The 22717-nt window shown below is 51.9% G+C and overlaps 1 protein-coding gene across 1 annotated transcript; it reads right to left on the bottom strand.

Annotated features, from left to right (window-relative positions):
- Positions 1–12162: 12162 nt before the first annotated feature.
- On the bottom strand, positions 12163–22023 carry CCNE1 (cyclin E1). Its single transcript, XM_058674989.1, has 12 exons — positions 21795–22023; positions 21266–21317; positions 21085–21172; positions 20830–20898; positions 17629–17765; positions 17380–17515; positions 14302–14448; positions 13411–13506; positions 13123–13257; positions 12924–13035; positions 12671–12828; positions 12163–12449 (listed from the first exon to the last, which is right to left on the bottom strand). The coding sequence occupies exons 2-12, from the start codon at positions 21286–21288 to the stop codon at positions 12327–12329; spliced, it is 1224 nt and encodes a 407-aa protein (XP_058530972.1). The 5' UTR covers positions 21289–21317; positions 21795–22023; the 3' UTR covers positions 12163–12326.
- Positions 22024–22717: the final 694 nt, after the last annotated feature.

Raw genomic sequence — 22717 nt, 5'->3', positions numbered from 1 at the left:
CGCAATGACCAGAGCTGAGCTGATCCAAACCCAGGAGCCCAGGAACTCTTCTGGGTGTCCTATTTGGTGCAGGGTTCCAAAGCTTTGGGCCATCCTCAACTACTTTCCCAGGCCACAGGCAGGGAGCTGGATGGGAAGCAGGGGCTGCCGGGATTAGAACCGGCCCATATGGGATCCTGGTGTGTTCAAGGTGAGGACTTTAGCCGCTAGGCTACTGCGCTGGACCACAACACTGATATTTTTATGGCAGCGGAGCATACCAGGGTCCAGCAGCCTTGCCGGGTGAGTGTGCATACGGGGCCTCTGGCAAAGGTGGTCAGCCACCACAGCAAGGCTCTGCCTGGCCTCGGCTTAACTGCTTGGCCCCCACTGCTGGCAGGAGGGCAGGAGTCGGGACTCTGACTCCAGTAGTTGCCGTGGCTCCCTCCCACAAGATGCCTGGGGCCGACCCATCCTCAGGATGTGCTCACGGCCCCCACTTGTACTGCAGCCCATCCTCAGCCCCCTGCCAGAACATCCCAGAAATGCTCTGTGTGTGCTGTAGGTGGAGATGGCCATATTGGGAAACCCCCTCTCCCAACCAGGATCTTTTCACAAGCCAAGGCCACCTGGGGAAAGGGGGCAACACTGGAAGTGGGGGTCAGTGAACTCATCCAGACCCCATTACAAAAATCTCTTCTGGCATCAGCCTGGTGGGGCGCTCGTTGGGACAGCTGACCAATGCTGGCGCTGCGATGATGGAGTGTCATTCCTAGACCATGGGTGTCGGGGGTGTGTATGTCTCTGATTTGTAGCAGAAGTGCTTTGTTCCTTTCTCAGGGCCCATCTCCAAGGCCAAATGTGTGGGTGGCCCCAGGAGGAGGAGGAAGAGAGGGGCCATGACGTTTGGCACGTGTCAGTGCAGAAACTCTTTGGTGCTTCTTGACAACTGGTTTTGGTTTCTGATCGGGAGGATGAGGGCCACAGTGGCAAATGAGGTGTGACTTCTGGGTGTGCACCTGCCCCTTAACTCACGCCAGATGATAATAAGACGAGGATCATGGGAAAACAGCAAGCCAGAGTCTAATCTTTATTTTTTTCCTTCTTCAAAAGGAACCTGTATGTGAGGTATGCAGTTAAAGGGCCATGCAACCGGAGGGTCCTGAAGGAAAAAATACAGCCTCAGTACATCTGCAGTCATAGCATGCACAGGGCCTCACTCCCGATGTCGGAGAACCTGCACGTGGGATCGTAGCAGGGCAGGGTGGAGAGAGTGCCAGGTTGTTCGCCTTGCCGGTGAGAGTCAAGGTATGAAATGACAGAGGAGGGCTCAGAAGTGGTTTCAGGTCTTTCACAGCTCCTGCTGGGGCTGTGAGCTTGGACACAGGGCAGCCTTTTTCTTCTTAGTAGATGCAAAAGCTTGAAATCATTAAACAATTGGGCACATTCCATGCAGATCACTGACATACCATTTTTTTTTAATTTATAAATTTTTCCATCCACTGGTTCACTCCCCAAATGGCAACTACAGCTGGAGCTGAGCCAATCCAAAGCCAGGAGCCAGGAACTTCTTCCAGGTTCTCCTATACAGGTGCAGGATCCTAAGGCTTCAGGCCCTCCTCCACTGTTTTTCCAGACCACAGACGGGAAGCTGGATGGGAAGTGGAGCAGCTGGGACACAAACTGGTACCCATGTGGAATGCTGGAGCTTGCAGGCAGAGGAGTAGCCTATTGGGCCGTTGTGCTTGCCCCTGACATGCCATTGCTCAAAGGATAAAAGAAATGTCATGAATAAAATCCAGCTCACTGCCCTTGGTGCCTCTATGGGTGCCTGGCTGCCACCTGCGTGTGTCTCATCCCGCACGTGGGCTGTGTGTCCAGCTGCTCTGGATATCACTAAAATGAACCAAGCAGAAAGTTGCTCCCAGGGCTTTCTCTTTCCTGCTGGGTGTTCTGCACCCCCGGGGTTAGAATTGGAGAGTGGCCAGCAGCATGAGGCAGGAGTCCAGAGGAGGAAGGAGAACACCCACACTGAGGTGGAGACCTCCTTGGGAGGGCTGAGGTCCCTAACCAGACTCTGCAGGATGCCTGGACAGGGCAGCTGGTGACCCTTCAGGAAGCAGTGCTGGGTCAGGGGTGGGAGGACTGGGCTCTGTGGCTACTGCTCTGGAATCTTGTCAGCCTCACCCCTGGCCTTGAGGCACCTCAGCTGGCCTCAGCCTAGGGTCAAAGGTCAGTGTTGGTCCCTGGGAGGGTCCTGCTTGCCAGTGGTGCTGCTGCCTCATGCATGTTCATGGGGGCCCTCTCCAGAAAAACAACTGCTGTGCTTGGGAGGAAGCAGGGGAGTGCCCCGAGGTGTGATGGCTAACCCAAAAGCTCCCCACGCTGGTCTTTCCTCACCTCCTGGAAGCCAGGAGTCTGAGCAAAAGCAGGATGCAGCTGTTAAGCCCAGCGAGGCAGAGCACCCTCCTTCCCTTGTGGGCGCAGAGATCTGCTGGGGTCCCTGACCTTGTACCCCACCAGGCAGATGAGACACAGGGGTCTCACAGATATTAGGGTTAGAGTGAGACACCCCGTAACTCGGAAATCTCAAACTCCAGGCCTGCAGTTACCAGGCGGACCAGAGACGCTGTGCACTCGTGGTGTCTACCGAAAGATGCTCTAGGCAGAAATAGGCTCCCCCTGCTGTTCTGCAGGAGACTCAAGACGTTGTCTGGTGCCGTGAGAACGGCAGCAGGCCAGGCAGCAGGAGAGCTGGGCTAGGGCCCTGCCGGCTGCCCCCGGCTCAGGGCCCACATTTTGCATGTTGTCTCCAGCACAGTCAAACCCATTAGCAATCGAAGCACATCTAAACTGTGCTCCGACATTTCTCAGAAAGCAGGGAGAGAAGGATGCACTTGAGGCGGCAGCTCCTGTTGTGCAGACTGGACAGTCAGAAGCGAAGAACAGGACTGGACTCAGCAAAGGACACACAGAACTTCCTGGGTAACTCAAACTGGGAGTGCTGGAAAACACTGGCTTGGGATTGTTCTCAGAAACCCACCCGAGTCTGGGTGGGGCTTGATTTGTTTCTATTGAAGTCTCTCTTTTCAATGCTAGTTCTGGTCTTTAAAAACAACGATGGGGGTCAGCTTTGTGTCAGAGCAGATAGAGCCGCTGCCTGCAGGCGCTTGTGTCCTAAGCACCAAATGGATTCCTGGCTGCTTCACTTCCAAGTCAAGCTCCACACTGATGCACCTGGGGAGGCAGCAGGAGAGGGTTCAAGTACTTGAGCCCCTGCCATCCACAAAGGAGAACTGGGTGACGTTTTGGGCTCCTGGCTTGGGCCTGGCCCAGCCGCAGTCATTGCTTCCATTAGGGAAGTGAACCACTGGATACATGATCTGTTCTCCTGCATGTCACTCTGCATTTCAAATAAATACATGAATTTCTTAAAAATTGTTTAAGGGAGGGAGCTACCATCTTGTCTGCTGGTTCAGTGTCCACACCGCCTCACTCCTGGGCCAGGCTGCTGGTTGAAGCTGGCCTGCTGAGGTGTCCATACCGCCTCACTCCTGGGCCAGGCTGCTGGCTGAAGCTGGCCTGCTGAGGTGTCCACACCGCCTCACTCCCGGGCCAGGCTGCTGGTTGAAGCTGGCCTGCTGAGGTGTCCACACCGCCTCACTCCTGGGCCAGGCTGCTGGCTGAAGCTGGCTGTTGGGTGCTTGGTGCGGGTCTTTCACATGATGGCAGGAACTTGCTGAGCCATCACCAATGCTTCGCAGCATATGCAACAGCAGGTAGATGGAGCTAGGGTTGGAGATGGGACTTGAACCCGAGCACACAGATGTGGGATGTGGCTAGGCCCAGGCTGCTAATGTCAGTCTATTGCAAGTAAATGGTAGCATATGTTCTTCTGGGCGTGGAAGAGTAGGGAATGCACTGAAAGTAGCCATGTGTGTGAGAATTCATCTATTCATTTTTGGAGCACTTATTTTGTGCCTAGCCCTCTGCTGGTTCACTGGTTCTCTCCCAAAATGGCCACAATGACCCACAGTGGGCCAATCCAAAGCCAGGAGCCTCTTCCAGGTCTCCCACATGGGTGCAGGGGTCACTTGTACTTCTGTTGTGTTCTCAGGCTAACAGTAGGGAACAGTAGGGAAGTGGGGTAGCTGAAACTTGAACCATGCATTTGAGATGCTGCAATTGCAGGCAGCAGCTGAGCCCATCCAGGCCTACTGAGGCCTTGGCCACACCTTCAGGTGGGCGGCACCAGCATTGCCCACCCATTTTCTAATTAATTAAGAGACCAGCAATGGGGAACATCTTACCTGTAGGTTCCCCGCCCAACAAGGAGGGGTCAAGGAAAGCTTAAAATCCCAAGACTCTTCCTCAAACCTTTGGTGTCTCTCTCTCCCTCTTTCCAGGGGCACCCCACCTCCCGGCTTCTCCCCTTCCTCTCTCTTCGCTGCTCACCTGGTCCCTTCACAAATAAACTTTTCTGTTTCCAACAGATTCCCGGCTTTTTATTTCGATACTAAGCTGAGAAAAGAACCCACCGGGCATTTCTGGTAACAGCGGCTATACTTGCTATGCCACCATGCCAATCCCCTTTCCCATTAATATTTTTTTAAGACCTGTTGAATATATTCACATGAAAGAAAACTCTACCACAACTGAAAAATGAATAAATTCAATCAGCGTGGATAAATCCTGAAGATAAGATGGAAAGAAAATAGTGTTATTGTGATACATAAGATTGATTACATTTAGATGGGCTTTTTCCAGGCCCAAGAGATCTCTTCCCTCAGGGTCAGTACACCAGGAGGGAAACTTGGGAACTGGATTAAGGCCCTGGCTCCGCCCTGCTGCTAACATCTTGCAGCAGGAAGAGTTTGGGAGGGGTTTGGTCATGGGGTTCAGGCAAAAGTAACTTCCTGCAGTGTGGCGGCTTTGGAGGGTGCCCAAGGCAGGCTGGACCCAATACTGGGGACTCAGGCTAAAGTCACTGCCGGGCCCGGCGGTGTGGCCTAGGGGCTAAAGTCCTCGCCTTGAAAGCCCCGGGATCCCATATGGGCGCCGGTTCTAATCCCGGCAGCTCCACTTCCCATCCGGCTCCCTGCTTGTGGCCTGGGAAAGCAGTTGAGGACGGCCCAATGCATTGGGACACTGCACCCACGTGGGAGACCCGGAAGAGGTTCCTGGCTCCTGGCTTCGGATCGGCATAGCACCGGCCATTGTGCTCATTTGGGGAGTGAATCATCGGACGGAAGATCTTCCTCTCTGTCTCCTCCTCTGTGTATATCTGGCTGTAATAAAATGAATAAATCTTTAAAAAAAATAAATAAAGTCACTGCCAACAGATGGTGACCGAGTCCTAGGCTTTGAGTGGCCAGTGTGCCTATTGGGCTTGAGGCTCTGCCTGCTGGCTGCCTGGTGGCAATCTCTGGGGTTTTTAGGGTATGTAATTGCTGCCTAGGGACAGCCACGGATAAGGCTGGTGTGAGTGTAGGTGAGGGATGAAGTCTAGCTGATTCCCAGCAACAGGGTCCTAGAACTTTCTGGCAGGCGTGGGGACAGAGACCTGGTGGTTTGGAGGGGAGAGTCCATAAGATCTATTTGGGCCAGACTGATTCACCAGCCCAAATGGGAATCCTGAGATGGGCTGTTAGCATAGAGCTTCACTGACTGCCACACACCAGTCCACATGAAAGCTATGGATGGGGGCCTGTCTGGCAGGGCTAGGTACCAGTACCTGACTGACTGGTGGAATAGTGGACGGGTCACATTTGGCAGGGTCAAGACACTAACTGGAACGTGAAAGAACCAGGTCCGGGGGTAGGTTTTGTGGGGGAAGTGTGGGCCCAATCCTGTGGAAATACAAGTCCCGCTTAATGATTGGGGTGATGGGCTGAGCTAGGTGTGACCTTGGAACCTGCCATCACTTATGGGTAAAGGAGCCAACAACAGTCTGGGCAGGTCAAGGCAGCAGCACCCCGAAAGTATATCCTAAAATAGGATGTGGGGTGGGCAAAGCTGCAACTGGAAGGCAGGGCTGAGCAAACCTCAACTCACAAGGAAGAACAGAATTCAGGATGGAATACAGGTCATGCCGAACTAGGCTCTTACACTGACTGGTTTGCATGAGCCAGGGGTACTAGGCCACAGCACTGAAGGCAAAGGCTGACAGGTGAGGGGCTAAGCCAACTGGGTCAGAGCAACCACTGGCACGCACATAATCTAGGGCTGGGAATAGGCTCGGCTGGGGAGCTGTGAGAGTACACCCTTGCTAGGTTGGGGTTCCCACGGGAGAGTGCAGGGGCCAGAGTGGGGGCTGTGTTCTGGTCTGGATATGGCTGCAATCTCCCTTGGCACAAGTGTGAACTGGGGCTGGGCGCACCTAACCAGGCTAGACGCCAGCACCATCTGGTGCTCTAGAGAACCTGGGTAGATGTAGGACAGACTAGGCTGGGCCTCTGCTCCTACTGAGCCATGTGTGAGCAGTGTCTGGGTATGGACAAGCCTTGACTGGGCTGAAACATCCAACATCAAGAAGTGGAATGGACTGAAGGCCAGTAAGGAGGGCTGGCCCATGGACCCACCAGCATGTGCAAGATCTGGCATAGGGAGAGGTTCTGATGGAGGAGCTTGGGAAACTCCTCTGTTGGGACACAGTCCGTGCAGGTGAGTGCAAGAGCCACTTTAGGGAGCAACCCAGACCAGGCCAGAGAAAGATACCCACCATTAAACATTTGGCATAGGTTGGGGGCAAACCAGAATGAACCAGTTCACATCACCTGCTGGCAAATCCAAGCACCAGAATAGAGTGTGGGTCAGGCCAGGTTCAGTCGCAGCACAAACTAGTGCACACTACGGAATGCCAAGGTGAGGTGAGCCATACCAGATGTGGCCGCAGTGCCCAAACAGCACATGTGAGAACCAGGGAGGGAGGCGGCAAAGCTGGCAGGAGGGATGTGGGCTCCCCTGCTGGACAACCATTCCCATTGGAGAGTGTGAATTGGGATGGGGCAGACCAGACCAGGCAGGGCTACAACACCTGTGGACCTCATACGAGCTAGATCAGGGAAATGCCAGGTTGGGCTGACTATTCCGACTGGTGCAAGCAAAAATTAGAGTGGGTGAAGGTTGGTTGGGCTTTGCTGCAGTATCAGCTGGCAGAGGCTGGCACTGGTTGTTAAATCTGTCAAGTTAAACTCCAGAACCACCTGGAGAGTGCATAATCCGGGAGTGGGAGTGGCCTAGTAGGGAAATAGTGGGCACCTCCCTCTTGGGTTACCACTGCTACTGGAGAGCATGAAAACCAGGACAGGGGCAGGGGTGGCTAGACAGAAAGACACCCACCAGTATGTGTGTGGGCTGGATAGTGAGGTTGCTTAGGTTGAACTAGGCTTCAATGCCCATTGACATGCACGAGAGCTAAATGGGATGTGGGACAGACTGAACAATTCTGTGGTAAATAGTGGCAAGCATGGGAACCAGGGTAGGGAGCAGGCCTGGTAGGAGTTATGGGGAGTTGCTCCGACTAGGCTGCAGCTCCCACTGGTTTGCATGAGGGTTGAGTATGAAATGGGCAGGATTGGGCTGGACTGCAACACCCATTGGTTCGCATGGAAGACAGGGCTGGAAAGAGAACTGACCCAGCAATTGCAATGACCAGCATGTGTATAAGCTGACTGGGGCGACGGATGGTGCCGGACCCTGTACTGGCGAGCACACACAAGAATCAGGTCTGGGATCACCTCAGACGAAGTTTCTTTGGAGATCCCTCCAACTGAACTGCTGATCTCAGAACCCCAATCATGAAGAAACTATGTCAGCCAGTGGATTCTGAATAGAGTTCATCGTGATTGGAATGGCGAGATTGGCAGCAATTCAGAACAGTTGAACTATCAAAAGTGCTTGAGCAGGACCCTGGGATGGGTGGGAGGCTGGGTAGGGCTTCTCCCTTTGTTTCTTCCCTGACCCCAGATACGGGGGGGGAAATGATATTAGTGTGGAAACAATGGTCTTTCCCAGTTGCCTGTAGCCCTTGACCCTTTGTACCCTAATCAACTATGTAAGATTAAAAAATCTATATATATATATAAATAAAAAAGATTGAGAGAAGAAAGAAAATAGTGTTATTGTGATACATAAGGATTGATTACATTTGATAATTTTTTTTTAAGATTTATTTTCTTTTTTCATTGAAAAGCCAGATATACAGGGAAGCGATAACAGAGAGAAAGATCTGTCCACTGGTTCACACCCAAGTGGCCACAATGGCTGGAGCTGAGCTGCTTCTTCATGAGTTTCTTCTGAGCCTCCCAAGGGGTGCGGGGTCCCAAGGCTTTGGCTGTCCTCAACTGCTTTCCCAGGCCACAAGCAGGGAGCTGGAAGGAAGGTGGAACAGCCAGGATTCAAACTGGTGCCCATATGGGATTCTTGCACGTGCAAAGTGTGGCTTTAGGCACTAGGCTATCGTGCCGGGCCTAGATAATTTTTTTTAAACACATAGAACAGTGTTTTACATAATTTTTGCATATGGATTCAAATATAAACAACAGAAGTATAAAAAGTATGGACTAGGGCCAGCATGGTGGCATAGCTGGCTAACCCTTTGCCCTGTGGCCCTGCCATCCCATATGGGTGCTACTCTAATCCAGCTCTGCTGAAGGTCTAAGCAGCAGAGAATGAGCCAAGTCCTTGGAGCCCTCACCGTCATGGGAAACCCTGCTCCTGAACACCTCAGCTCTGGTCACTGCAGCCATTTGGGGAGTGAGCCAACAGATGGAAAGGGCCTGCAACTGCCTGTAATGTATTCTTTGAAAACAAAGTGAGTGAAGCTCACTTAGCAAATCTGGGTAGTGTGTGTGCAAGGACTCATCTGTATCATTCTCTGCAACTTGACACAGAAACAATGTCATGGTTTTGTTTTGCATTTCATTAAAGAGTTTCTTTCCAACTGGACATTCATTTAGGTGTATTTTGTTTTGCCAGTTACTGGAAGGAAAAAGAATGAGTTTTTTTGGAAGATTTTAAAGCCCTCCCAAGTGGAGGCACCTGTGGACAGGTACACATTTGGGTTCAAAGTCAGGGAGGGAACTGGGGTGAAGTGGGGAAGGCACGAACATGGTGGCGACTTGCTGCAACTACTTACCCTCTGCCTGGAAGGAAGGCTACTTGGCCGTGACGTGGGGCAGGCAAAGGGTCTGCAGAGCTAAGCCTGGCAGAGGTTCCATGGGATTTGCCACAGGGCATGAGGCTCTGGGTGGCCTTGCAAAGGGATTGTCTGATACCTGGGGCCAGAATCCTGGCTGGAGTCAGAGTGCCTTGTGATATGGCACCTTGTGTCTTCCTCCCCACTTCTGGAAGCCACCTTTCACAGAACGGCCTTCTGTCCCACCTGCAGGCTCACCTGGCTCCAGGGCCACCACTCTCACAACAACATAGGAGGGCGTCTGGCACACCTGGGTCAGGCTTGAGCCTCACTGCAGACACTGTACGTTAACTGATCAGTGAGGCAAACTGCTTTAATGGGGCAGGGTGGGAGTGTTCAGTTGATAAAAGGTGATGTGGCCCCGCTGTCTGAGCCCATCAGTCTTCTGGTGTTAAATCTGGAATTAAAACGAGGTAGGAAAGATCTATGCATATTGAATACAAAATGCAATTGTCTGTCAGCACAGGAACTGAAGTATCTGCAGCAAATTATATTTAAGGCTCTATTGTCCCAGGCAGATTAGCTAATGCTTGATTTTTAAGTATAGGCTCCTAATGCTATTACTCCTGGTTAACTCTGCCTGGCAGGTAACCTTGTGGAACAAATGACTGCATTGCTTGAATAACATATTTGATCAAATAGGACAATTCCTTCAAAAATGGAGTTCTCTGTGGCAATTTGAGACCTGTAATCAGCAAATTAGATGATTACAGCAGGGATAAAAATAGTTCTCTAACAATGTCCAAGGTATAAATGTGATTTGAATTTCAAAATGTTGAGCATGTGGAAGGCAAAAGCCTGGGTAAATACGACTAGACATTATCAGATTTGATTTCTCTCACCATCCCTGCCCTGGGCTACAGCCTGATTTTGCCCAAATAAACGCCAGTTGTGTTTGTGTCTGAGAGAGGATAGAAGCGCATCGGTCACTTCACTCCTAATCTTAAGGAGCCCCACAGCTTTCCTGCCTTCCTTCAGGGACGTGGCACGCACCTCAGCATTTTTTGTCCACCTAGTGGCTATGAAAGAACCACCACAAATCCACGTCCAAGTATGGGAAGGTCTAACAGGTCAACCCTGAGCTGGGGAAGGCTGTGCAGACATGGTGTGCTGCCTTGCCTTCCACTTGGCCTTTGTGGCCGGTCAGTGGATCATCCCGTTTCTCCATCCCTAACGTCAAACCGAGGCGAGACTCAGCAGCATCTCTGCCTCCAGTCCTTCCTGCAGACACTTCTGCCTCAAGCCTGAGTCACCAGGCTGATCCAGCGCTCCCTCTCAGCCTGGTGTCTGTGCTGTCACTTGCCTCCTCTGGTGTTTAGCTGACCAGCACAGTTGGAATGGGCATACGGAGCCAGAGTGCAAGGGCACAGGAAGTTCCTCTGAGAGGGGTGACTTCACTTGTCCTTAGTAGCAGCTTTTGGGCTTGCAACAGAACCATGGAAATTACTGGTGACTGACCGCTGGCTATGGCAACGCTGACATTTGAAAATTTTGATTTTTCTGAACTGTGGCATTGCAACCGCTGCCACCCAGGATGTTCTTACACAGCAATTTCAGTAGCGGTGAATACTTAACTGCAGCTGGGATCCAATCAGTGTTGGCTCATGTTTGTCAGGTTCACAACTTTGTAACAGAATTTGGAAATGTCTTCTGTGCCACATTTTCTTGTGTAGGAAATACCAAATGTAAGGTAACTACGTGGGAGAGGCCTAGCTGCCCGAGATAACTACAGAACCCTAGAAGCCGCGTCATTTCACTGCATACCACTGCACGTAGATTTATAATGCATTTATTAGGAAAACAGTATCAAAATTTGCCAGAACTACATCAATGTCAAAAAGTAGGAACTCTTTCCAACTTCATACAAATATGCTACGGGTTTAAATGGCTCTTTTAGATAGATTTTTGCAAAGTGAGATAAAAAAGAGCAAGTTAAAAGAAAGTGGTACTTATCTGCTCACCCTCCCTCCCTTCAATACACTCCCCCAACACAGTACCAGACCATGTGGAGAACGTTCAACAACAGCAAAATGAGCCGTACACTTGAGGTGGACAGGCACTTGGTGACTTCATCAGTGGCCAGGGAGCAGACGGTACTAACATCATGGCCTTGAACTACACACAACTTGATTTTGCATTTTCTTCTTAAATGCATAGTTTTAGGCTACTGTGTTAACATGTTCTCCAAAGGAAACTTAATTCTTTAGGTTAAGAACGGGATAGGGTGAAGAGTATATTAAATAATATTAATCACAGATTTGTAGAGCTTTTAACCAGTCCTGAGAAAATTGAACCCACAAATCCTGTTAGATACGAAACTGACTTAGTACTCCTACGCATGAGCCTGGTGTGGGCAGCCACCTGGGCAACACGTGTGTGCAGAATGCCACATTGGTACCTCGCTTCCAGCTCAGCATTCTCAGAAGGCAGACAGGACCACACCCGACACTGCTCCTGCACCCGAAGTTTTCTTCTAAATGGATTTGCTTGAAAACTTGATCTTCCAGAAGCACAAAGTCAAAAATACATAATTTGATACAGGTATACTTCAATGTTGAGGTCTAACTTAAGTTACCAAACATAGCTCATAAAACTAGCTGTCTCAAAGACAGTATTATCTTTATTAAAAAACGGATAGACATAGCAGCACTTACAAAACAAGTTCATAAAAGGCATTGTACGCTGTCAACTGATAGTGTGAAAGGTGCAAGCCCCGGCCGGCTGGCTGCAAGCCTGGCATCACCACGCTTGCTCATGAACACCTGTTCCATTTACCACGACGTACCCAGAACACCCAGGAGGAGAGCAACAGCAACAATGGTGCTGCTCAGCTTGAAGCCTTTGTCACGGTGTGAACAGTCAGGCAAACCAGGCAGCACCCTCCTTAGCAGCATCTGGAGCACTCACTGGTGTTCCGGAGGTGGCTGGTGTACTTGACCCACTCATTGAAATAACGAAGCATCCAAAAAAAAAAAAAAAAAAAAAAAAAAAAAATCACTTCTCCCTGTCCCATGTCATCCACAGAAGGACTTCTGTTGTGGAAGAGGTACACTCTTCCACTTACATATCTGTAAAAGCAAATGCAGCAGACAGGGGAACTGGGAGTAGGCACCTCTATGCGACTCTTTGGTGGAGCAGGCTGGTGTGGTCACACGCTCTCCTGCTCGCTGCTCTGCTTCTTGCCGCTCTGCGGCGGGGTAAGGACCCCAGTGGGGAGAGGAGAAATCCTATTTTGTTCGGACAATATGGCTTTCTTTGCTTGGGCTTTGTCCTGTGGACGAGAAGCAAAGGGCATGTCAGAGTGGAAGGACCTGGCTTGCTGTCACTCAGTGCTTTCTCTAAGAGGTGAATGAGTGAGAGAGTGAAGGAGCAAAGAACACAGCCATCTGCTGAGCGAGCTGTTTGTCTCAGGCGTCTGGAGCCTGCCTGAAGGAGCACGCATAGGCTGCTGAGACGATGAAAGTCAGCAGTAAACCAAGGAAGGGCACTGACCAGCAAATCCAAGCTGTTGATGTGGGTCTGGATGTTGTGTGCGTCTTCAGCATGGACCCCCTTGAAGTGCTTAAGTTTGGAACTTCCCGTCTCTCTTATGACCATGGCAAATGGAACCATCCACTTCACACACTTCTCTATGTCGCACCACTGATATCCTGCAGGGAAAACCAAAGTGTGGGCTCAGGCCGAGGCCAACGCTTTGCTCAGTTTAGCACACCTTGCTTGTGAAGCCACTGGAAAATCAACGTACCTGAAACCTTCTGCATCAGTTCGGATGAAGAGAAATGATACAAGGCAGAAGCAGCCAGGATGCCATAAGAAAATTCTAGGCAGTCGACATCCAGGACACAGAGGTCCAAAAGCTGCAAGGAAGGGAAGGACACTGAGGCAGCTGGCCCACACACGTGGCTTCAGGGAGGTCCCCGCTCTGGCCACAGGTGGCCGCTCACCTCTGCAATCTGTATGAAGATCTGCTGGGGGTACTGCGGGAGCAGCACTTCATACACGTCATTCAGATACGCGACCTGCATGTACACATTCAGCCAGGATACAATGGTGAGAGGAGTTAAGTGCCACTTGAGGGCCTAAAAGGAACAGAGAAAGGAGACACAGGGTTCAACATACAGCCATGTTTCATGCCCAAATGTGTTCAGTGGGAGGATGAAGCCTACAGTTGCACACATAAGACGTTTTGTATGCATTTTAAACATTGACAGGAAACCTAACTTGTAACCTACCTTCATAATCACTAATTCCATGGTAAGAATTTCATCCCCTGAACAAGCCCCGTCTGTAACATAGGCAAACTGGTGCAATTTAGGAGGATAGATTTCCTGGAAGAGAATAAATGCAAGACACCATTAGCAAAAAACAAAAACCAAATCTCTAAAGGGGTTTCCACTTCCAATGGACATCCAGAATTGTTCCCTGGTGCTGGAAGAGAGGGTTCACTGTGGGATTAAGCTGGGAGTCACTCCAGTGCTACAAAATGCGGTTCCCGTGAAAGCTCTCTCCAGAGAAGCTGCTTGTATGCGGTACTGGTGGTGCTGACACCCCCGCCGTTTCAGTACCTTGAACTACATGGCTGAAAGTTGGGCCATATACTCGGATATAATCACACTATCTATGTACATTTTATTTTAGTGGCAAAGAAACAGGAAATGTTCTTCGTTGCTTGTCCAGTCCCCAAAACTGGGTCCCAGGAACCCTGCCCAGGACTGCTCTGTGGGTCCTGCCCACTTGCCTCCTGGAGTTCGGGGCAGCGGACCCCTGGAGTCAAGAAGTGGAACCTGGTAGCAAATCCAGGCACTCCAGTGTGGGATGCAGGTGCCTCAACCAGCAGCTGGACTGCTGGGCCAGATGGCTGACCAACCCCCCGTCCCGCAAAATTGGCCTCTGTTAGTTCAAAGATTGTTTTTAAAAAATAGTTATGCTTAATGTAATGACAGCAACCTATGTATTCTATATGCTTACTATACCTCTTTCTTCTCAGCTGGTTTCCAGGATTTTGTGCATGTCTTAATTAGATACATTTTGGTTATGTATTATAGCCTAGTCCATCTCTTCCCCAAATCTTTGCGATGCTCAAGAAACACGTCATTATGGAAAAAATGCAAAAAGTTATTTACCTCAAGTTTGGCAGCAATAAATAACGATGAAATCCCAATAAGCTGTAGAAGTGTTTTTACAATATTTTCTTGAGTGGCCATGTACCGATCAAAGAAGTCCTGCGCCAAGTAAAACGTCTCCCTGTGAAGCTTATAGACTTCACACACCTGAAAAATATTCAGCACATGCTTGAGTTCTGGGCAGGACAGCATAACCAGTCACAAGAGAGCAGATACCCTGGCTTGTTGGAAAGGATGGATGCCTGGCTGTCCCCAAGCTCACACACATTGAACTACTGGGACTCAGATGGAAGACCAAGGGGTTCTGGGATCTCAGACACATTCATTACCCGGTGAAGGCAGCACTGAATTGTCACAGAACAAACAAAATTGTATGTTCTTAAAGAACACTGCCCTCCCTAACATCCTCATACTGAGCCTTGCCATTAAGAATGGTTAATAGCTTCTATATGAATGTCCTTCAGGACAAGCTGGCCAAATGCTGCAACCCTGAGCGGCTGAAGCTTTTTCAGACAGCATGAAGCAAATAACCCAGGTTTGACTCTAATTCAGGATTTATCTCACACTGCTTAAACTGAAAAGATTAAGACAATCCCAGGCCCGGCGGTGTGGCCTAGCGGCTAAAGTCCTCGCCTTGAACGCCACGGGATCCCATATGGGCGCCGGTTCTAATCCCGGCAGCTCCACTTCCCATCCAGCTCCCTGCTTGTGGCCTGGGAAAGCAGTAGAGGACGGCCCAACACATTGGGACCCTGCACCCATGTGGGAGACCCGGAAGAGGTTCCTGGTTCCTGGCATTGGATCGGCACAGCACCGGCTATTGTGGCTCACTTGGGGAGTGAATCATTGGACGGAAGACCTTCCTCTCTGTATATCTGACTTTGTAAGGAAAATAAATAAATCTTTAAAAAAAAAAAAAAGACAATCCCTGCCTTGCCCACCTCACAGAGATCTGGTAAAAGCACCATGGTGGGGCTGAAGGGAACAAAGAACTCTGACTTCAGCTCACCATCACCACATGGCAGACTGCACAAGCTACACGAACCACCACATCACTGCACAAGCCACTGCATGTGAGTGCAAATCCAGAGTTAATATGTACACAGATGCCAGAGAAACAGAAAACTGCCAGTCTCCTGCAGTGGTCAGACCTGCTAAAACACCTCTGAAAGCAAACTATGTCCCAAGTGCTTGAACTTGGATCCTGGATGGAGTTTGTGGCTCTTGGCCTAGTCCAGCCCTGTTCCACCGTGACCATCTGGGAGGCAGGAACCAACAGACAGAAGAGATGTTTCTCGGCCTCTTCCTTTGTCAATGATACATAATAAAGAATCACTCAAGACCATTTCTAAGGTCCGGGTGAAGCTTTTTAATTTAAAAAGTTAAAAACTTTTTACTTCAACAGTTTTTTTATTTATTTGAAAGGCCAAGTGGCAGACAGAGAAGGAGAGAAGATGCAATGGTAGGGCAGGCCTAGCTAAAGCCAGGAGCCTGGAACTCCACCTGGGTCTCCCACGTGGAGGGCAAGGGCCCCGGTGCTTGGATTACCCGCTGCCTTCTTAGGCACCTTAGCAGGGAGCTGAACTGGAAGCAGAGCTCTGATATTGTATGGTGTCACAGCTGGCAGATTAATCTGCCCTCCCACAGCACCAGCCCCCAGTCGCACTGAGATCTTTATAAAACTATTCCTGCAAAGAATGACGGCACCAACTGCATTGTGAAAAACCAAACTTGTCAGCCACGTTTTTGTGAGAATGAGTTGGAACCCAAAGGATTCAGGCATACTACATCTAATGCTTCAAGGATTTAGAAAATGTTGCAAAGAGCCCTGTGACAAGGGCTGTATGGTACGGTGGTCTGAGGTGGACAACTGCAAGGCCTGCCAAGGAAATCAAGAGAGTAGGACCTTCCCATGGACCTTTGCACAAGCACAAATCAAGGAAGACAATCTCCATACCATTTCTGTTCCACACAAACTGCGAGTCAGACACTGCTAGGAAACACCTAATGAGGAAACCTCGACTGCAGCTGAAGCGACTGGCCTACGGAAGGCACTTGGATGGCAAGTGGCACCAGGGAATCTGATTCTGGAACCAGCATCAACTGGGCACACACGACCCTGGAAACAGCTGACTTCAAAGGGCGTACAGCGGCGGTCAGACGCCCAACATCTGCATGTGTTCTGTACAACAAGCCACCTGAGCTGTCCTTCCCCCCTTAAGGCGCACCATCTAGAAGTCACTCACAGTTCATCCCAGTAACAGGTGCACTGCTGATAAAATTTCACTTTGTGTATTTAACAAGTCTCTTGTTAATTTGTAATAACTTGTTCTTTTGATCAATTGTTGCAGAAGGACAAGCGTATGATCAATAAAACATGTAAACTTTTTTGTTAGGATATCATTCTGTAGCAAAAGGGAAATGCATTCCAAGAAGTCACAAATGAACAATGTAAGATCCGACTTTTCAAGATAAGCATGTTCATTTATTTCTACAATTTGATAGTATTATCAAAGAGCTGATATTCACATTCCAGTAGATACAGTCAAAAGCTATTTAATGACCAGAGCTCAAATATCAATATTTACAATTTATTGGAAAATACACCTTTGCAGCTATGTAAACTTTGATGGAAAAAATTTAGACGCCAGCTTTAAAATGCCTAAGGCGCAAAGATACTTCAGAAATTCTTTTAAGGGGCCGGCATTGTGGTATACAGCGTGTTAAGCTGTTTGCAGGCATCCCAAAAGCAGGCTGCAGCTCCACTTCTGATTTAGCTCCCTGGTAATGCACTTAGGAGAGCGGTGGGAGATGGATGAAGAGCTCGGCCCCTGATGCCACAAGCAAGACCCAAACGGAGTTCCAGCTTTCTGACTTTGGCCTGTTCAGCCCCTGGCTACTTAAGCCATTTAGGGGAGTGACCCAGTGGATGGGAGAGATCTCTGTCTTCTCCCCCCGCCCCCCCATGGAAGTTACTTTAGGAAGGCAGACAAAAAATGACAGTTTCAAAGCTACAGAATGTCTTAATGGAATCCAACACACAGAGTGATGCCCTAGCAATGAGAAGGTGCACCTCACCTCCATCAGCCAGTCCAGGAGAATGGCTCGCATCTTCGGCTGCAGGAGAGGGTGGCGCTGCAGAAAGTGCTGATCCCGGGAGTATTTCTTTTCCTTGTTTAACATGATCTTCCAAACCTCCTCTCTATTGGCCCAGCTACCAAAAAACAAACAAAAAACAGAGCACACAGGTGTCAGTGTGCCTCCATTCTAACGAGGACTGGGACCGCGCAGGAGACCCTGGAAGCCACGGGGCCCCCCAACACTCACTTCAGGACAGGCAGCGGCGAGGCTCTGGGGGGCGCCAGGCTGTGAGGATCAAACGTGGTGTTTGCATAGACCAGCTCGTCGTCTTCCTTGTCGGGTGTGGGGATCGAGGGGCAGGGGTTTGCATTGTTGTCCCACAGCTGCCAGGAGAAAGCAGAGTTCAGAACGTGCGATGTAAACCAGCTATTTTTACATTACCTAGTACTTCAAGAAATGTCTTCTCACTAGAGAATCATTGCCCTGTCTGAATAGTTAAACATGGAGGTGGCCTGGGCACGTAGCAGCTACAGGCGTAACTTCAGGCTTTCGGTTAATTTCTGTCACTAGTTTGAAAGTCTGTGCAGTAAGCTCCCAGGAAAGCAGGCACGCAGCAGGTCTCAGCCTCCACATCATGATAAACTAAGGCACTTCCGCAGCACAGTGGGCGCAGAAGGGGTAAAACAAATGCAAACAGCTCTCACATCACAAAAAGCACAAATTAATTAGCGGTTCAGCAAGATAGTGAGATGCTGTGGGATTACTTGATCAAACTTCAAGATATTTGGTTTTTGAGGTTTTTTTTTTTCCTTTGTTTGAAAAAAGTGACCAACAAAAAGCTCCTTTCTACTGGTTCACTCCCCAGTGCTCAAGACCGCCCAAGCGAGGAGCAGGGGCCTCAGCCTGTCTCCCACTACCTGAATGTCACCCCCTGCCTCCCAGGAGCCTCAGGAGCCAGCCTGGGACCAGACACAGGCACACTGATGGGGGCCTCTTAACCCCAGGTCAGATGCCTGATTCCCCAAGTGGGTCTTAAGAAATACAACTACACTACTAAAATGTCATTCACATGAGCATTCCACATTCACACACACTAAAGACCAAAAATGCAAACTGACTGTCATTTTTTAGTATCTTCATTTTTAAAACAAACCTATCAAATGGCCCATCTTCCTCTGGTTATAAGCCTAGCCAAATACTTAAACAATGAGGATCTTTTGTTATCCTGAACTCAAAGCAAATCTACCTAATTAAAACCAAATCAAGCCACAGATCATGCTGACTCCATGGAGCCAGCCCTCAGGGTCTCCGAAGCATCCGAGTTCTATCCAAGAGCCCCGCAAAGAGCGGGATTCATATAACATTAACTGATCATTAAAGCCCAAACACTACACTTCTCCAAAGGATTTCCAATTCCTCCTCACTCTAGTCAATTTTCAATATTTGGAAAATTAGCCATTCATATAGTATTTTCTTTTTAAAGCTACTGTTTGTCACCCCTCCCTACAGAGCATCCAAAGTTTTAATTGTGAAACTTAGGAAGGAGTGAATTTGTTGAAGATCCCAGGGAGTTAATCCCACTCAGCACAGAGGATCTGTGAAGTAAGTCTGCCACCTGAGAGATGGCCACTGTTGGCTAGAGCAGACAGTGGGTTGAGTACCTGTGGATGACGACACTCAGGCCCTCAAAGCTGCCTCAGTGACTGCGTGGTGGCAGCTGGTGAGGAAGCCCAGAGCGGGAGGAGCAAGGCTGGAGCCTGCCCTTTCCCTACCCAGCGCCCCAGAACTGGGCATGCAAATTCTGCAGGGACTCCCTGCCACCAGCTGTGTGAGAAAAGCCACCGCCTTTCAGTCCTAGCGGACTGTGCTGATAGCACTTCCTTGCTACACCTGGGCCAAGCTGCTCTTCTTTCGAGAATGAATCTAAGTCGAAGGCACAGCTGGTTCCACCATCAGTGGCACATCTCACCACTGGGTGAGAATAATCAAGTTCATGTCCTCTAATTCGGGTGTATACCAAGTTTCACAGAGCTCTTTTATAAAATAATCAGATTCCACTTCAGATCAAACAATTGGGACTCATGTAACAAATGGCCAAACAGCCATGATAAGTAGAAACTGTCCCACAAACACATGTTTTCAAGCTAACTTCCCAATAAAATGTGCAGAACCTTTATCATCAGTGTGGACAACGGGGACCTTGCCTTCTCACGGAAATGGTGCAGCTATGCGTATTCCAGCTACCAGCTACCACCTCCCTGCCTTCCACGACACAGCCAGCCTTGGGCATGCTCAGGGCACCGTTCAGAACAGAGCTCTAAAACTAAAAGCCAGCGGTGATGGCTTTACCTCACCCTCAGCTGCACGTTTCTCTCAAAACACACCTGGGGAAATAGCCTTGAATTTCACAAGGAGAGATTCATTTTATAACACCCATAAAATCAATCTGCTTCACTAAAAGTTTCTTTTAGGGGGAGAAAACAATAATTTGGGATGTATCATCTTATTTCCTTTGCTACAGTGAAGTCTTTCTAACAAGGAAATTAATTCCTTGTTCAAGCCACTGGTCCTCTCCAGAAATGCCTAGCGGAGTCTCAGGTGCAGTAACAACTGGCTATTGCAGTGGTGTGGCCCTGCACTTCGAAGTCCCCAACCCCTGAGATCAGCTGCCACAGCCCCCAACTACGATGCGTGATGTGCCAGACCATAGCCCCCAGGCCAAAGCCAGTCCTGCTCGGCTTTTATCTGGGATAGTCAGAAGGCCCGGCCAGCTAACCCGGCGATAGGCTCCTTCCCCCGACCGCCACCATAACTGCAGTCTCCAGCCATTTCTGGAGGTGACGAGATAAAGCAGGCCTTCTCTGCACGGCACGTCTGATATTACAATGATATCATGCAGCATGCAGGAAATTTGGCGGTAACTCGGCTAAGGAGGGGCTAGACAAATGGAGCATCCTTAGGGGTGTTGAGGCACACACAGCGCTACCCAGAAAGTTCCACCACTCATGCTGAAGCGAGGGCAAGCCCAGGCAGCAGGTCGTTGTTATCTGGGCTGGGGGAGCTTCAGGGGCCAGAAACGGAAGCAGCATGTGTAACCTGACCTAGAGGGGACAGGTCATGCCCACACAGCACCAGCAGGGACTAGGGACAGTGTGGTTGTCACACGCACACACACGCAGGTCACGGCCTTTGGGGGAGGTGGTAGCCCCAACTCTGCCACTGGGATCGGCCTCTCGTCCAACCCAGTCTTGGCTTCCTCAAGGGCTAAAGGAGAGGACCGCATTGCTCCAGGTCCACTCCGATTCTTCCCAGGGCACACCTGTAACCTCACAGAGGTCCAGTGAGCCAAATGGCCTGTCCTGGAATCCAGAGAGCACCTGCTCAGTCACTCCGCGTCTCACAGGGGCTGGGAGGCCCCGAGGCAGGCCCAGGCCCAGGGCCACCTACCTGACTGCCACACTGGCCTCGCACAGGCCTGTCGAGCTTGGCAATTTCTTCATCTGGATCCTGCAAAAACTACCAGCCCCAAGAGACAAAACACAGAGAAGGGGGGAGAGAGGAAGGCTGATTAGATGTTGAACACCCAAGGGACCCAACCTGTCCCCCAAACCCTTACCGGTAACTGTGAAACCCACCCATGTCTAGTACCCAGGTAACGCGGATGGGGTCGAACTCTCCCCAACCTGTGCCCTTTGTACTCACAACAGCCACATCTGCCTTCCTTTTCCTGGTGCGGAGGGTGAAGTCGGTGCCACCTTCGTCTTTCATGGTCTCCCGTTCCTTTGCATCCCTGCGGGTCAGGGTGGCACCAAGGCTGGGGTGAGTCTTCCCCTCCCCCACCGCCGCACACCCTCCCAGTCCCGCAGCGGCCAGGGCCACTCACCTCTCCTTCCTCTCCCTCGGCATGGCGTGGGGCTTCAGCTAGCACCGCGGGCCTGGGGGCATCAAGCAGGCAGCGGGGTGAGCACACCGTGGGCCACGGGGCTGGAGCCCAAGGGCTGGCCTGGGGCACCCCTCCCCCTCCCGCGAGGGTGGTGGTGGTGACGGCGGCGGGAGCCTCCCGGGCCGGCCGGGAAAATGGCCGATGGGCCCGGGGTGGCCTGTCACCCGCCACGCCGTCCGCGGTCCGTGGTCCTGGGTCCGAGCCCGAGCTGGGGGAGGCCTCCGATGTCGCCAGAGACATCCCCCCAACCGACCCATCACCTCCCTGGGGGCCCCGGCTGCCTCAGTCTCCCCTCAACACCTCCCCGTCCGTACCCCATCTCCAAGCCACCATGCCCGGGGCACCCCGTGCGGATGCCCCCCCGGCACCCAGCGACCCGCCCCACCCCCACCCCCACCCCGGCCCAGCCCGGGCGCTCGAGAAGTCGCGCCGCGGCTCCCGTCCCGGCAGCCCGCAGCAGGGCGCTTACCCGAAGCCGTCTCCACGGCAGACAGCGGTGCACGAGCCGGGGCAGGAGACGGGAGACAGGAGATGCGCAGCGAGCGGGGAGTCGGGAGGCGGCGGCGGCGGGCCCTGCGCGCGGCGGTGGCGGGATCCGCGCCTGCCCCCTACACCGCGCTGGCTGCCGAGCCGGCTGCTCCTGCGCCCGGCTTAGAGCGGGACATTTAAAAATCCCTGCGCGCGGAACCGGCCCCGGCCCGCCCTCGCACCTCCCCGCCGCCGCCCCGCCCCGGCCCGCCTCCCAGCCCGCCCAGCCTCCGCCCTCTGCACCGCCCCCGCCGCGCTGCCGGCCAGCAGGGCGCGCGGACGGCCGGAGGCGGGGACGGCGCGGGGCGGGCCCCCGGGACAGGGCCTGCGCGCCAGACGGGCAGGACGCGGGACGTGGTGGGCGGAGCCGGGGCCGCGGCGGGGCCTGCGCGGGCGGGACGCGGGAGAGCCGGCCGGCGCGCGCCGAGGAGGGCGGGGCTGCGCCGGGCGCAACGCGGGAGAAGTCTGGCGCGAGCGCGGCCGCGGGGCGGAGCGCAGGGCCCGGGGCGGAGCCGCGCGGCGCACGGGCGGCAGCCGGCCGCGTGGCGGGCGCGGGAGGAATGTAAACACGGCGGCGTGCGGGGTTCGGGGCCCGGCGGGTCTGCCCAGGGCAGGTGCGTCAGAGCGTGCGGTCCCCCGCACCCGCCGGCCTCGGACACGCCGCGCACCGCGGCGTGCGCACCGTCCCGCCTGGCACGTCTTCCCCGCCCCTAAGACGCAGGGTTCCGGGACCTGCGCGTCAGGGCGGGGATGTCCCCAAGGTCACAGCGCCTAGGCCCTGGGCCTAGAACCTGGGCTCTCTGGAGCTGTGTCTGGGGTCCCTTCGGTGGCTGTGGCTCCTTCTCTCCGTGCATTTGTTGGTTC

This window comes from Ochotona princeps, chromosome 16 (genome assembly GCF_030435755.1).
Source record: "Ochotona princeps isolate mOchPri1 chromosome 16, mOchPri1.hap1, whole genome shotgun sequence".
NCBI classification, from domain to species: Eukaryota; Metazoa; Chordata; class Mammalia; order Lagomorpha; family Ochotonidae; genus Ochotona; species Ochotona princeps.
Note: the sequence above shows the minus strand (reverse complement) of the source record. Positions and strands in the feature narration are given on the sequence as shown.